General features: G+C 41.2%; 1 protein-coding gene across 1 annotated transcript; it reads left to right on the top strand.

The window, feature by feature from the left end:
- The first annotated feature begins 5,556 nt into the window (after positions 1–5,556).
- Positions 5,557–16,925, top strand: CHMP2B (charged multivesicular body protein 2B). Its single transcript, XM_005491013.3, has 6 exons — positions 5,557–5,720; positions 8,504–8,595; positions 11,469–11,663; positions 13,909–14,011; positions 14,916–15,022; positions 15,129–16,925. Exons 1-6 carry the CDS (start codon positions 5,687–5,689, stop codon positions 15,240–15,242), a joined length of 645 nt encoding a protein of 214 aa, XP_005491070.2. The 5' UTR covers positions 5,557–5,686; the 3' UTR covers positions 15,243–16,925.
- The last annotated feature ends 132 nt before the right edge of the window (positions 16,926–17,057 follow it).

Genomic DNA, 17,057 nt, shown 5'->3' with positions numbered 1-17,057 from the left:
ATCTTCTCTTAGGATCAACAGATCCAGGTTGCAGGCAAATTATTAGAAAACAAGTTGTTGAGGCAATATTCCATCAAAATTACTACTATCAGCCATAAACATATGGGACCTTCTAAGTATCCAGGGTAATAAGTCTTGTATATTATTGCTGGGAATTCCTCCAAAGCCCAAATCATTTTTAGTTTGTGAAGCTCCCTAATTTATTTTGCATGGTTGGGAGGAATCTGGTGCTAAACTAAAAATACAGTTTTACCCCCCATTATCTCTGCACATAAAGAGTCACAGAGCTTTGGGCTAGAATTAACATGAGATAGGCTATTATGACTGCAAGAACATTTAGCAGTCCCTGTTGACTTTGCAGTTTGTAATAATAAATATCCTCCCCATAATATCTTACTCCATTTTTTCTGAACACTATGCCTTAAGGAAGTCTTGAAGCTTGTGATAAAATGCTAACCGTATTTACCTATTTTGTTGCTAGCCTGGATTTCCTTTTCTCCCTGGGAAAAGTCATTTAAAGAAATGATATTTGCAAGCAAAAGCTCTTAAAAGTATAACCTCTGATTTCATGAATGCCCTACAGAAATATGATGTCCTACTGTATTTGATTACTGAAGCAAAACTGACTCTGCTGGTACAAAGTAATGTCACTATTTTATAGTGAAGCACTTGCTGTTCCACAAAGGAAAAACCTTGTAATCAGCAATGAAGGTTATACAAGATGCAGGCTGCAAGTCAGAAGTGTCCTATTAGCACCAATCAAGGTGATAATTAATACCAGATTTCTGTAAGGAGGGGGCAGGCTTTTAGGGGGCTTCACAAAGTACTGAACTTCATGCACATAATAAGCAGTTCAAAGTACTCTTACTTTATTAAGAAGATGCTAAAAGTGACTAAAAGTAAGGTGTACTCTTGCATACATAAGTATCTTACTTTGTTAGGCTAACCCTGTGCAACAGAAAAAAACTTGCCTACCCTCACATATATTAAGGATGAAGGAATTTGGCAGTTTTTTGTTGTTGAGGATTTTTAAGGGTGGGAGTATTTTGGGTTGTGGTTTTTTTTTTTTTTTGCCCCCAGAATTCATAAATACATTTAGGAGAAAAAAATTTAAATGAAGACAACATTCTTTATACATTCAAGGTTTCAGTTCACTAAAAGCTTTCCAGCAAACTAGAGTAACATTTCACATTTCAGGCACTACAGTTTTCCTTCAACTCATTCTTGCTGGTTTTTACTTATTCATAGGTCTGTCAAGCAAATTCAGCAGAGTATCAAGCAAAACATCCACATCACAAATACCCTCTCTCATAAAAAGACAATCTCAATCTCCATAGATGTCAGCAAGTACTCATAACAACAAATTAAATCAAGCCATGCTTACACACCTAAATGTGTATTACCCTCTACCCCTTGCACCTTGAGTGGTGTCTATTGGCAATTGATTCTTTTTAGGCAGGGAAAGCAAAAAACAATTAAGTTATGAATAAGACCAACAATACATTCTGTGCTTCACACACATGCCCAGTTCAAGTTGAATTGTGAATAGATGGAAAGGAAAACATTCTCATATATTTCAGCTTCACCACATTCCTCAATATTTTTCTAGATCAATAAAAATACACTTTTTAAAAATTAAAATGCTTAGAGGTATAAGCTATTTCCAAATAGGCAATCCACTGATCTTTATCTTACTGACTCGTTTCCCTTTGCCACCTCATTGCTTGTGGCATTATTCTTACTGGACAGCAATTCACTATGGGCATTATTTGCAGACAGTTAATTTTCTCTTATGAAATCAATTTCAATAATTTTACTTTCAGCATTTATAAAGGTTATTTCTTACCTGTGTATTTGCTTGGTGTGACTCCCCGTTTTCCTCCTACAAATGAGCTATTTTCCAGTTCTCATGAGCTTTCCACAAATGTTGCTGTAAAGGGGTCTAATCTGCAAGGTGAGGGTGAGAGATGCTGTATAAAACATGGTTTTTACACTTGCACAAATAAATAAGTGATTTCTTTTTTAACAAAGCAGGCAAATGAATCTGAACTTATCTGAACCCACTAAAGCAGTGGAGGAAATCTCCACCATCCTCAGCCACAGCATTTCCCCAACAGCTCCTCTTCACCTTCTCTATCCTCTTTCCTAGGGCTGTCTTCATTTATTGCTACCATTTCCAACTCCTTACTCTTCAAATATTTACACCCTGGTTTTGTGCTGGCCACCACCCCCCACCTGCTCTTTTCTGCTTCACCTTTTTCTAATCCTCCCTGATTTTGTGCCTCTGCATTTCCATGGCCTCCCCACCTTGGAGAGCACACTCCCACCGCCAGGTTCCATTGCTAACGGGTGCAGTTAGAGATAGCAGGATGACACATTTTACACCACCACCACACTGAACACAGCCACAACATTCCCCTGGTGCCACTGCACATCCAGATGTCAGGGTGAACTGCAGCCTGAGCTTCATTAGGCACTGGAATTTTCTCCCTGCTCCTCTCCCAGCTCAGCCCACCTTCACATGACAAGCATAAAGTCACGGAGCCCTCAGCACAATCTCACAAACTCTTATGCAAGTAAACAGTTTGATTCCCATGGAGCTCCTCCAGGATAAGGTAAAGCATGGCAGAATTTGGAAAGTGGCCCCTTGCTGAGGCACTACAGACACTTCTCCTCATAACTTTATTTTACATGTAAAGTGCTGTGCATTTCACATAGCAATACATTTATACACTCTTTGATCATTTATCTTTCTCAGGCCTCTGTAATTTTCAAGTTAACCACTTCATTCTTCACTACACACAGCCTCATTTAATTTCCTTATATCTGCAGAGCAGGAATTAGACAGGCCCAGAATAGATCAAACAGAGCTGAATTTGGGTCATTATCCACAAAGCATCCCAAGACAGTCTGCCTCAGCTGTCAGTGAAAGTTCACTTGCAATACTTTACTCACACTAGAAAAGGAGATAGGGAAGACTGGCAACCTTCATTAGACCAAAAATCTTAAAACTATTTAAAGCATGACCTCAAGATCTTCAAGGCTCACACACCTGAAAGCTCACCTCTCCTTTTTTCTCCCAAGAACATGGATTTATTATATTTTTCAAATCAGACACTTTATCTACTATTCTAGAGAGCAGTACCTGAAAGCAGCAATTTTCCAGAGTCTCTTCACAGCAGCCATTTCCTCTAACTACCCAAACATGCTTAGATTTAATCAGACTGAACCTCATCACCTGGTTTAAATTAACTATGTGCTTAAGTACTCCAGTGCCCCAATGCCAGAATAGCTTATCTATACCTCTAAAACCAAACCCTCCCTCCTGTCTTTTTCTAGTACAACTCCAGAACACTGAACACTGGCTTTAATCTGGTTTTGTTACCCATTCATTTTGCATATTTTGACTTGTTTTCATTCTTAAATTAATACAGGATATTGTATCCTCCTGCTAAACCAGTTGTTGTGTCCCAGTTTCACTGTAAATCCAACAAACAGGAAACACAGAGTCCCTGCTTTGGTTTGCTAGAGATATTTACATATAGTCACTAAGGAAAGGTTATTTATTCCATCTGATTGATTTTTAAAATTTATTCGTAGCATAAAGAACTAAGGGGGTTTTTTTTACATTTTGATTGGTGATTAGATCCTGAACCAAGCCACAATCTAAAAGAAACACTGATATTTAAGCATTAATAATTTAAAAGATAAATTGGAGGGCTTCTCTTATCTCTACTATCAATACATACAACAGCATCCCAGCATTCAGGCTTGCAACACAGAAAAGTAAAGTCCTGGCAAGCAATAGCTCAGACATACTGTATTTATTGCAGTCATGGAGTCTATTATGGACATCTTTGTTTATCTCATCACAATTAAACATTCATGAAGAAATATTACAGAAAAAAGCATTTCTGGTCTCCTAGCTAATTAGCACAATTTAAGAGTACCCTGTAGTTCAGCTGCCCAGCCTCTCTCTCAAGGAAAGTGGGGATCTGAATCTAAATTGCAAGTGCTCTCCTCCCCCTCATCTGTGCATTTTCAAAACCAGGATTTCAGTCCTGCTTACTAACCCATGTCTGACTGATCTGACCTAACAAAGAGTGCAGACGTGCAGGAATAAACTTCTAAAGTGTATTTTATTTAACTTGCCTCGTAGAGAAGCACCAAATTTCCACAGAAATTTGATGCCATTTATCGATGTCATCACATATGGTCTGGATTTCATCCTGTGACAATCACTGAAAAATAACTAAAGGGACACATGCAAAACAATGAAAGCTTGCTATTTGCAACAAAATCAGTGTTTTCAGAAAATCAAGAAATACTGACAGCAAGCACATAGTCTGTACCTCTCCATGGCCACATGCATCCTTACACTGCTATTACAATATTCTAATAGATTGTTTCTCCATGCAAGGTTATAAAAGTGTGGTTTATTAGGGTACTGCAACCATAAACTTAGGATTGTTTCTCAGGCTGAATTTATATCTAGCCATCAAAATGCATTACTACATTCCAGTCACTTCTTTTTTTCCTTGTACATTAACATAATCATCCCCAACACTTCAAAGTAAGGGAAGTTATATCGAGCTGGCATTCAAACCCATAGCTCTGTCTTTTTTAATAAAGGCCCTCCTCTTATTTTCTAAGAAGAAAGAAGAGGGCATGATGCATATGTAGGCAATCGCCAACAATGAAACCACAGCTACATTATAAACTACCTTATTAAAAATTAAGGATTGTAATTACATATTGAAACCACGAAAATTATTGTTCGTTTTTCCATACTCTTGTGACCCTCAGACAAAGGCATATCCGAGAGAACTAATGTGTAATCCGCTCTCCAGAGTCAGCAACGGCTTGGGGTGAGAGCCGGGATGCTCCTGAACAGAAAATCCCGAACCTCACAGTTCATCTGTCACGGACAGGCAGCGACCCCACTGCTTAATTGTGTGTTTAATTCTGTGTTTAATTCTGTGTTTAATTGTTTAACTGTGCCTAAATCCCTCCAGGTGCCCACGCACCAGGTTTCCTTAGAGAAGCTCGCTGAATTCCCATAGTGTCTGTGTACACATGATCTGGATTTCAGGAAATGTAAAGTAACTAAAGGGGCACATGAAAACCAGTGAAAAGTTGCAATTTCCAGCGAGACCGGTGTTTTCACAAAACCAAGGGGCGAGCCCGGAGAGCGCCACGCTGCCGAATTAACTTCTGATATGTTTTCATTTTAACCTTTAGAGACTGCAAGAAGTAAATTACTCTCTTTAAAGAGAGAATTACTCTCATTACAAGAAGAGAACCCCAGGCACGGAGCGGGGAGCCGGTTCATCCCCGCCCGTCCTGGCTCGCCCTTAGGACAGCCGGGCCCGTCCCGCAGCGCTTCTCCAGCGGCTCGGGGAAGCCAAACCAGGACGGACAGACAGAAAATCCCCACAGAGAGGAAGCGAAGCCGCGCTCACTGTCTCTCCCCAGCCCACGCCAGCCGCGTCCCCCGGGGCCAGCCCGGCCCGGCCCGCAGGATGGGCGGGCACAGCGCGGAGCCCCGGCCCGGCCCGGCCCCTGCCCGCCCCTCGGCGCCGGGAGGCGGAGCCGGGCGGGCGATCGCGGCCCGGCCGCTTCCTGGTCACCGGAGGAGGAGGCGACAGGAGCCCGCCGAGGCGGCTGCGGGGGTCCGGCTGCCGCCATGGCCTCGCTCTTTAAGAAGAAGACCGTGGACGGTGAGTGGGCGCCCGGGGAGGCCCCGCCGCGCCGCCGGCAGCGGCCGCCCCCAGCCCCCGCACGGCCCCGGGCGCGGGGCTGGTCCCGGCCGGGGCTCCGGGGCAGCGGGAGCCGGGCGGAGATCGCGGCCTCGGCCCCGCGTCCCGGCGGAGCGGGAGCTCCGGGGAGCGGAGCAGGAGCGGAGCGGAACGGGAGGCCCCGGCCCGGCCGCCCTGACTCACCGGCGGCGCTCTGGGAGAGCCCCCGGGCCGGGCCGGCCCTGGCACTCCGGGAGGGGTGGGAGCCGGGCCCGGCCGTCCCGGGCCGTGGGTGAGGCAGGAGGAGGAGCACAAAACAGCGAGGGACGCATAACAGGCCCGGCAGGAGTTGCTGGGGCCCAGGGGAGCCGGGACGCGAGCGGTGCCGTGTGCGGGAGCCACGGCCAGGCTGCGGGAGCCGCCGCCGCCCGGCCCTGCGCTCCGCGCCGCTGTGCAAACAACTTGGTGTTGGTTCTTTGTAGCCAGGCTGGTACCAAAACGCTTAAACTTCAGCAGGAGTCAAATAAATCGCCCATCCTCAAATAAAGCCCCTCAAATAAAGGACGGCTTAGCTGCCCAGCAGGCCGCTGGGCGATGCTCGGCTCTCCGCGTTGTCATGGCCCAGGTTTGGCTCTCGGTGTGTTGGGTGCCCCGTGTCAGAGCTGGTGGTGGGTCGGCGTTTGAAAAGGGCTCGCAGAAAATGACGCTGCACATCATCCAATTGTGTGGCACAGCAGGGAACACGCACAGCTCCCACCTGGCTCTTCCCAGTTTGGATGCAGCGCCTGGGAAGGGGAGCTGGCATTAAGCTGCCGTGACCAAGGAAGGATTGCAGGAGCCAGGAAAAGCCCTGCTGGATGTCTCTTGTCCAGCCTGTTTTAAGGAATGCTTCCTCCTTGCCCTGGTGTGTGTGTGACGACACCGTGACACACAGGAGTGGCTAATGGCATAGGACTTATCTCTGAATAACCTGTCGTGTTCTGTCTGCTCTAGCAGCTGGGAATTTCCTCGGTTATCAGAAACAAGCAAGAACCAAGTTCTCATCTTGGCCTTCACTTCTAAAAACAAATTAAGTAGCCTGTAACTGCAGATAGTTGTTCTCAGTTTATTGCCATCCTTAGTTGAAGCCACTGTGGGGGATTAGAAACTACAGAAATAAGCATTGTGCTTGCCCTTATTGTGTCCTAAGTACTGTTCTTGTTTGCTGTCACCTTGAAGTTCCCACCTCTCCAGCTCACTATACTAAGGATTTTTTTTAAACTAGTGTATTTAGGAAAGCCAGTCTTGTATGTAGCTATTAAGCTTTTTCTTTCAATTTCACCAAGTGCAGCTGTGCAAGTAATATACATTTATCTATCTTCAAAATTACTTGCCTGTAGCATTTTCAGAATGATTTTCTCTGCTGTTTTGCCAGTGTGAAGAATGCAGTTATATCCCATGTCATCTTTTAGTTCTTAGTTACTGTCCACTGAAAAGTCTGCATCTCCCAAGGATGCTTTTTCTGCAGTACTCACAGCAATAGTAGCATTGTAAAAACAGGTGTCATTTCCACACTGGGTTTTTTTAATAGATATTTCTTTGCCCAAGAACTGGGCAATGTCCAGCAAGGTTGGAAGAGGAAATGTATATTCTGTCTTTAAAATGCCACTAAAGGTTTGGGATTTTTTTCTGATTAAAACCTATTAATGTTGACATAATTTCACCAATAGATGTTTTACAGAATGTCTGGCTTTAGGAATGAAGAATGCAAATGCTTCTTGCTGTTTGTAGAAAAATTGCCTCAAACCTTAAAAAATGAGAAGGTGGCCTGTGATTCCAGAATTTATCCATCATGAGCTCTAAAGAAAGTTCATGTGACAGTCTGCTCCTTTCAAACTCCCACCCAAAGTGCAGATACAGGAGTAGCTGAATCTCTCTTCCACAACAACGCTTCCCTCAGCTGAGGCCAGAGGATGCTGAGTCACATACCCCAGTGAATCACACCCAAGCACGTGCTGTAAAAATCCTATCAAAAGTTAGCTGCAGCTGGCATGATTGATGCCTAGACTGTAAATAATACTTGCTTTAATAAGAGGATGTTATCAGTATATGATTTTTAATAGCACAGTGCACACAACTCCTGTAAGTTTCACCTCACAGACTGTTCAAGCTTTGCTCGATATGTCAGTGGTCAGTAAATTGAAATTTTTTGTAAAGGCCTGCACTTTCCTACCTTACTATTGTTAAGCATCTCCTAATTGAAAAGTTGCTTTATAGACTGACTTGAATAAGGGCTGCACAAATGTGGAGGAGAAAGTCCCCCAGAGCAGAGTAAGGACAGAGAAGAGCAGGATCCAGGACCTGCAGCTGGAATTATTGTCACTGTTTTATGGAGCTCCTCACCTGATCTGAGAGCTCATAACTCAAGGCTTCTTCAGCTGCCCTACCTGTTGCAGTCAGGCCTGGCTGGGGAAAAGCAATGGGATGGCCCTGACCTAGATATGGCTTGAGTTAGTGCTGGAAAATGTGTGTACAGATGTCTTACTGTGGGATAAAGGCTCTTGCTGTGGTTATGGTGCAAAGTAACATCCTAAGTAAAGGTAAAACAGCTTTGTTTTTAACAGGATACAGCCCACACTGCTGACACAATGATGTTGCATACACCAAATTGTATTTTGCTAATATTTTCTGTGTCTGAAATGTTGACACTTCACTCTGCAGGGTGCTTAGCAGATGTTCATGGAATGTTGAAAAACTTTGCCCAGCTATCAATGTTTTCTTTCCAGATATAATAAAGGAGCAAAATCGAGAGTTAAGAGGTACACAGAGGGCTATAAGCAGAGATAGAGCAGCACTTGAAAAACAGGAGAAACAACTGGTAAGTATGACAGGAAACTTTATTTTGCTCTGTAAAACACACACATGCAATAAAAAACTTGCAAAATTTTAAAGATACCAGTCAACGTATAATAATGAAATATTAAAAACAGTTGTCTTCCCCTTTTCATTTCTCAGCTAAAATTGTGTTGGAAAATATTTATTGCCTAAAAGTGATTCTCAGCCTTTGACATAGGAAAATCCTGTGTTTAGATAAAATAACCACAGTGGGTTTTCCCTACAATTCCCAGCATTCTCTGTCCTTCAGAGGTTTTTTTTTAAATATTTGTAAATCATTTGTCTTGTGGAAAAATTAAAAGTAGAAGTGCTATCATGTGTTACCGTGACTGTCCAGTGGGAGACAGTACTTGGAAAACCACCGGATATCATGAAAACCCCTAGAGCTGTTCTTTTCATTCAGACAGAACTTCCCTAAAATTAGCTGATAATAGTAGCACTGTTTGCCTAAATTAAGATGTATTCAGAACTCACTGTGTGTGTGAGCTTTCAAGCACTCAGTGGCTGAATGCTGCACCTGTGTGGTGCTCTAAGAGGAGAAATGGATGTGCCAGATGGTGGGGTTTGATGCATGAAGAATGCTCACACTGTGGGAAAAGCTGTGCAAATCCAGCCCGTTCCAGCAGCTATTGAGGTGGTGGTTTGTGGCAGCAGGTTGCATGAATACCAAGAGCTGGGAATAATAAAGATCAGAGAAACTGTTTCTGAAAGACTTGGACATGTAGAATATAGTAGGTTGCTCATAAATAAGGCATTTTTTCCAGTATGAAATATTCCAAATATGGAAATAAGTTTAATTTTAGTGACTATTCAGGCTGAAGTGTTGATTACTTACCACACTAAGTGATTTCAGAAATGTTGGATTTCTGAGGAGAAGAAAGGAGCAGGGAAATATGTCTTTGAAAAAGTTAAAATTTGCTGCTGGAATGAGAGTAGCAGTGCACAATAAATATTCATTTTCAGTGTCAGATCAGGTGAAGAAGGATCAGGGGCTTATCAGTCAATCACAAAACATTTCATTATGTGCTTTCTCTAGAAAGAACTTTTTTTCCCCCCTTAATTTTAAGGTACTACTCTAAGAAAACCAAGTTATGCAGCTATATTATTTCTACAGCTAAAAATACCTTAATGTATGCAGACAGTTCTGTTTCAGTTCAGTAACCTGATATAACTATAGGAATTTTGATTTTTTTTCCCAGAAGAACATGACTGACTTCAATAAGCTTGCCCCAGACCTCTTAAGAGCAGATAATGTACACCAAATTGACCCAAATTCTAATTAGGAATAAAATAATCTGTATATAGGGTTTGATTTCTGCAGGTGTATTAGCTGCAGTGATTTAGCAATGGTTTGTATTTTGCTTTGAAAAAAATCAGGTTATAAAAGCTATGTAGGTTTTTCAACTTACTGAGAAAATCCCTATTTTCAAACATTTGCTGTTAAAATCTGGGTTGCAGACTAATCTCTCCAACCTTCACAATACTTTAGATACAATAAAAAAAGGGAAATAATATTCTGGTGATGTTATAGGAATTTTTGTGGCTTCTGTGAACTACTTTCAAAGAGCACAGCTTTACTTCTATTTCAGGCCTCTAAGGTTTGAACAGCCTCATGCTGCTTCACTGCCACTCTGTACCTTCCTGGATTAAAAATAATGTGTATGACACACCCTTTAGAAATTGTGACTCTGCAGAGGGGATTTTGTGCCAGAGCCATCTCTGGAATAAACTTAACTGTGATCTTTTCTGGGCCAGTTTACATCTGCCTTTAAAGGTGACTGTTCTGCATGTCCTGGGGACTAGAATTTATCTTTTCATAGCTTCTTTTAAGTGCATTTTTCTGGATTACCAGTGCACATAAAGTGAAGCAACTGCATACCTGTGGCAGGCATATTATCCTGAAAAATCCAGGAGAAAGCTGGTCTTGAAAAGCTGCTTTTCCTTAATGGTAAAAATCAAAATGGACAAATGGACATCTACAGAAAACTGAGCCACTGTGGCAAGACCTGCTTAAAAAGGCTGTAAAGGAAAAAGTTGTTGCAATTTTTACATTACCAAGTCGCAAATCAGAAGGCACACTTTGAAGAGTCCCAGCTGACAACATTATTTATGCCAGGCTTTTTCCTGGTACCTCTGGGCTAAACAGATTGTTATTTCTCTTTGATTTTTTGACAGATTGGGGTTTGGTTTTCTAAGACAGAAGTGTCTTTCTTACAGCACAAGCACATGTTAAATTATGCTATTTTTATTATTATCTAAGTCCAGTGAAATTATAAGGGTGAAGAGCCTATAATTATTGGTCGTCTAACTTTATTGGTTATCTAATTAACATCATTGTTGGTCATCTAACTTTATCTACTCCTTCCCCAAAGAGGCTGTGAGGTTCCCTTGAGGCTGAAAAAAAGTTGAAAAGAGCTCTCAATTTCTTACATGAGTGATGTTGTTTGATTGCATGAAATCAAACTTGATTAGAGTCATGGCACCAGTAGGTGACTGGACATCATAATTCCTTCACTTTTTGGGGCTTTTTTTTTTTTGAAGTGTGGCTGCTTATCCAGATAAATTCAATGTGCACACAGAATCATGCAGAAATTTAAGTCTTTGGGGGAACTGTGTGCTACCACACTATAATTCAGTCTCATTGAGTTTTTTCCTTGTGGTCAAATCATACCAGCATGACATTGATTCTGCTAAACAGCCTTGTTAAAAAAGCAAGGAGCTATTTATATAAATTAAATGTCTTAAAAGATTCAAGAGGATAGTTAATTTTTAATTTAATTATTACCAGCAAGGCTTAATTATAGTCTGTGCGCGAATGGAAATTCTGTGGAGTTAATCTCACCCCTTTTTTCACAGGAATTGGAAATCAAGAAAATGGCTAAGACTGGCAACAAAGAGGCCTGCAAAGTGCTGGCAAAGCAGCTGGTGCAGCTGCGGAAGCAGAAGAACAGAACCTATGCTGTGAGCTCCAAAGTCACCTCCATGTCCACCCAAACCAAGGTCATGAACTCCCAGATGAAGATGGCAGGAGCTATGTCAGCCACAGCAAAAGTAAGGCACCACAAGATATTCTGTTCTATATACACATGCAGCATATGGTTGCAAAAATTCTATTATTTGGGGTAATTTTTGGTAATTGCAGTACTAAAACTCACTTGGGTTTATATTGTTACATTTTTGTTTGGTCAATCTATCCATATAACACATACATACTTTCTTGGGCTGGACATCTGTCAAATGTTTACATGACAAAAATAAACTAATGCCAGTGAATGAATTCTTTTAGTACATAAAAAACCCCAAACCCTGCTGCTACAGTGCCTTGCCTGTATTTATCGTCACAAGCAGTTTTTACTGGGAAAAAGTAGGGCATGATTTGTCGAGAAATCAAGGCACTGTGTCACAATAGCTTTATGGCTTTTGAAGAAAGTAGGTTATTGCTTTGGATCTAAAATTCCTAAACAAATCTAATCTGGAGTTTGCTGTCATTCTCTCTGTGCTCTCTCAGGAAAGAGTATTGCATTAAGTTTCCTCCCAAATCTCATCTCATGAAAGAGTGAAAAATCTCAATTTTCCGAGTTAGGTGTGAACTTTCCATTATTTCCCTGAATTAATTAAGAGGGATTTGGCTTTTGACAAGGAGCACTGTTCAGCTCAAGGTGCAGGAAGCAGAATTATTGTGCATCACTGTAGGCCAAGCTGGGCTTTGATCCCAGTCCAAGTTAAATCCAGTTAAACCCAGCAATGCAACTCGGTGCAGAAAGGAATTACCACAAAGGCTTGCTGGGCAGGTGCCTTTCAGACACAGCATGAGGGCAGGTTCCAGCCAGCCACTGACACAGAGCTGTGGCTCTGCAGCAAATTTACACATTGGACTTGTCTGACTGATCAGGTTCAGCTCCTTACTCAGTATTCTTACAACAGCACTCGTGAATAAGTTAGTCCTGCTTTTTAATTATTACGTGGGTGACTTGTTTTTATCTGTGATAGATCTTAGATTAAATTTCTCAAAACTAAAGTCACTGGAGTAGTTAGGAAGATTAGGTCAGTAGGAAAAAAAAATCTAAAAATATTTTTTAACAGCAGGTAATTATATGTACTATTTGTGTAACGGTATTGGAGAAAAGGTCTTATATTCTTTTGATCACTTTTAAAGTGAATATTTTGCTTTATCAATGTGGGAAGCTTAAACTATTGTTAATCTCATAAAACCATCAGTGAAGAATGTGTGGGACCAGTTGCCTTAACAAGCAAGGCAAATATGTGAATGCAAAGCTTTCAAGTATGTATACTTTCAGTATACTTCATAGCATATATTTTGCTAATTTTGAACTGGTAATAATGTCCAGTTAAGTTGCCTGTTTATTTTATTCATACATCTGACCCTTATTTTCTGAAGATCTGTAAACTCTCTATCAGTGCAGATATTTTTGACATCCATTTATACCAACACCTTCCAAGTCCAGAACAACTTCTTAAATTCAAATAATGCAACCATGAGCACTGTCTTGGAAATTCAGCATTAGTATCATAGAACATTATCACCTTGAAGAAACTCAGACATGAAGGCAGAAGCCCTTCTGTGAAGCCTGTAGAGGCTTCATTCCATCTTTTTTAATTAACCAAGTCTTTTATCTTCTCACAGATGGTTAAATTTTACATTTGTATTGCTTATATCTGTATTTAGAATCTGATATCCCACAGTAACTCGCTTTTTAGGAAAGAGGGAAGTACCCCATAGCAGTGCCCACAAAGGCAGTAAAATGGGTGAAGTTTATTTCAGTGTCACAGCAAGATCTTCACCCATCACACAGGTGCACCCTAAACAAGGACTTCCTCAACACTTGGATATTTTCTTTCTAGAGAAAAGTAATTTTTCCATTAAATTGTAACATCAAGAAACAATTTAAGGCCTGTCCTCCAGTGGTGGTTCAAATAAATTCTCCTTTCTGAATAAGACGCTGCAGCCATTTATTTCTCTAATGTGTGTAGCCTTCAAGTTAGGAAGTGTTCTCCATTCTTTTCATTGAGATCAGTTGGATTTTTCCTAATACAAGGCCAGGGGAAGGTCATGGTGCCAGAAAGATGGGCACATTTAAGAGTCTGTCTATTAGGACCCTAAATAGCAATATTTCTTACTAAGTGCAGGCTGTACTATTGATACTTATCTAATGTTCTCATGGGATGTAGAGAGACAAGGAAAGTAAAATTTGGATTAAAGCATTTTTCTTAATGAATGCACTGATATTTACTAATGTCTCATTGTATGATTTAAGAGTTTTTTCCATATTAATAGACAATGCAAGCAGTTAATAAGAAAATGGATCCACAAAAGACACTACAAACTATGCAGAATTTCCAGAAGGAAAACATGAAGATGGACATGACTGAAGAGATGAGTAAGTTCTGCACTGCAGGGGACAGCTGGTTGCTCTTGGCAGTTTGAAATTTATTTCTATAGTCAATGAGACTGACAGCAAAAATGTAGAGCAGACAAAACAATGTATGTCTGAGTAGGAAAGCTGAGCCTTAGACTTCTTAGAAGCTCTAGATATTAAATCTAGAATCCATTCCTTCCCATCTTCTGCAAAATATTCATCATATTTTTAGAAGGAACATTCTGGGGGAAAGAAGGTTTGAGACCCATTCAAGGCCTTGATGGCATAACTGGTAGAAAGACTTGAAATTTTGCCTTAATTTAGATACTGATAATCTCAGCTTTCTGCACATGGTGGTATGATATGGTTCTGTCTCCTTTTTCTTAAATTAAGCCACAGAAAACTTTTTGGGGAGGCAGCAAGTTCCTTGTTCCTGCATGTATGTGCTCACTGTCAGCTAATTCCTGGTGTTGCTCAGAGTCTTCTCCCCATCCCAATCCATGCCCTGTTGTAGCATGGACTCAAACCAAGATGGAAACACCTCAACTGCACACAAGTTATCTGAGTAGTTAACAACTTTGCAATGTACTTGGAGGAAGAGGAAGGAGATTTTTATGAAACCATAGGTATTTTGCAGAAATTTTAAAATCGAATGTGGGGGGATATAGAGCAGCTGAACTCTTTAGGTGGAACTGAACATTTTTATAAAAAAATCCAGCCATGTCTTACCCTGTTGTTGCCCTGGCTGTGCTCACAGGCTTTGCAAGGCAGAGCTAAGGAAGCCTCTCTCACACCCAGGTGCCTTCTGCTGCCATCTCACACCTTGCTATTACTGCTGTGTTCTGGGAGGGAAACATGATACTAGGTCATGTTAGTCACCTTTTTGCTTAGTGCAATCTGGATTTTTTGTTTTCTTTCTTCTAAGTTAATGATACTCTGGATGACATTTTTGATGCTTCTGATGAAGAGGAAGAAACCCAAGATATTGTTAACCAAGTGCTTGACGAGATCGGGATTGAAATCTCTGGCAAGGTATGGCTGGTTTTGTTTCCCCGCGCATTCCATTTTTGAAACACAGTTTATTCTCAAAGTCAGCGTGTCATAACCTGATTGTTGTGCTGAACCTGTGTCCTTGCAGATGGCCAAAGCTCCCTCGGCCGCGCGCGGTTTGCCCTCGGCGTCGGCCTCGAGCGCCGCCACCATCTCGGACGAGGAGATCGAGCGCCAGCTCAAAGCCCTGGGCGTGGATTAACCGAGCCAGCTCAGCCTCTGCTGCTGGGGCCCAGCCCTACACACACGTGCAAAGTGCAAATACTCTTTCAATGCAACTCATTTCCAGCAGAACCCTGAAGTCTCGGAAATGCCGACTTGAAGATGAATTTGCAGAGAAAAGTACTTCTTTTTTTTATCCATCGCATGAAGCCTTTTTGACTCAGGGGTGTAGTTCTAACAATAAATTCACTTACACCCAATCCAGAGCTGTCCTTTGGATTCCAAGTTTTCTTCCATCTCTGTTTCTGATCTGTCTCTAGAACTGGCTATTCAGTGGCAGGTCATGCCCTTTCCTAGGACAGCACCTCTGTAATATTTATCATTTTTACAAAAGTATCATTAGACAAACATTTAGTCTGCCATCTCTTAGCACAAATGAAACTTCACCTTGGCTCTTAGTTGGAAACTTTTTTTTCCATGAGAAATAGCTATGAATGTCTAGCTAATTTAGGCAGAAAGAAAAAGCATTTTATGTATTTCTTCAAAATTCCTTTTAAGCTGATGAAAAAATAGCTTGTTATTCTTCTTACCAGAAGGGAAGGATACACTCCTCGTGCAGTTAATTTTTCTTCTGGAAGAGGAGTTACATGTGTTAGTGAAATTTGTTGCATGAAAGGCACTGATTGAACTCTATCGTACTGTAACATAGCTGGTTTCAACAGAATTGCTGTGCCTTTATGTATATAAATCTTGTACCTTTGTGATTTTCTTTCAGAAGGAGTCTTGGAAAGGTGAGTAAACTTAATAATTAAGATGGTTTTACACAATGCTTGGGTGAGACCTCTCTGTACACCTGATGGGACTCGGTGCTGAAGTGGAGAGATGCACTCATTCAGAAATGTAGTTCGTGCACTTGAAAAAAGGACATTTGCCTGAAGCAACATTTGTATATATTTTACAGTACTTCTTAATGGAAGATAACTGCATAATTGTATTGTTTGCTAAGATGCAACTGATCACATTGATAAACTAAATCTAAATATTAGTTTTGAGAACAATTTTGGATCATAAATGATAACTACTTGTCTAAACACTATAATAAAAGCATTCTGGTTTCTGTGAAGGTTTTTCTATGGTCTCTGAACTGCATCAACACAATTCTAGCTTTAAGTGGAGTATGCATTGTGCTAAGGAATAAGAACTGTTGATACTGGAAATAGGCAAAATGAGAATGCAGTTCCCAGCTGTTACTTCCTGGATGGTGTGATATTCCTCAGCCCTGACTCTGCTGGAGATATTTACCCCTCAGTGCTGATTCAGTGGTGCTGCTCATTGAACAGAAACAGCAATCATCTTGGCTTTAAAAGAGAAAATCAAAATACCTCCCAAAAGCAAAACAGGAAAACTGGAGGGGAACAAACCTCATAAAGAGACTTTGCTGCAAGGCAAAGTGCAGCAGGAAACCTCAGTGAATCTGCTGCTGTTGCACCATCTACTGTTTAGGACTGAAGTCAGCAAAGAGAACTTACAGGAGAGCCTTCCTCGGGTTTTAGGCCTAGAAGTGCAGGTGTTCTTTCTCTTTCAAAGAAATAATGCAAAACTGAATCTGTCAGGTAGTGGGTAGGAATGTGTGAGTTAATATATTGCATATATCCAATATGGGGTGATTTTTTTTTTACAAGTTATTTTGTAAAAATCTAATAAAAGGCTTTTTATCCCACAATGGCTTTGTCCTCTGTAGGGTTACTCTTACACATCTGTCTCCTAACTGGGCTTTCTTTGTGAGCTCTAATAAATACTCCTTTGACTTGCTTTGGTAAAGCACTATCATATTTATTGTAGTTGCTCGTGGGCC

This window comes from Zonotrichia albicollis, chromosome 2, assembly GCF_047830755.1.
Source record: "Zonotrichia albicollis isolate bZonAlb1 chromosome 2, bZonAlb1.hap1, whole genome shotgun sequence".
NCBI lineage: Eukaryota > Metazoa > Chordata > Aves > Passeriformes > Passerellidae > Zonotrichia > Zonotrichia albicollis.
The sequence above is the reverse complement of the archived record's forward strand: the minus strand, read 5'-3'. Positions and strand labels throughout refer to the sequence as shown.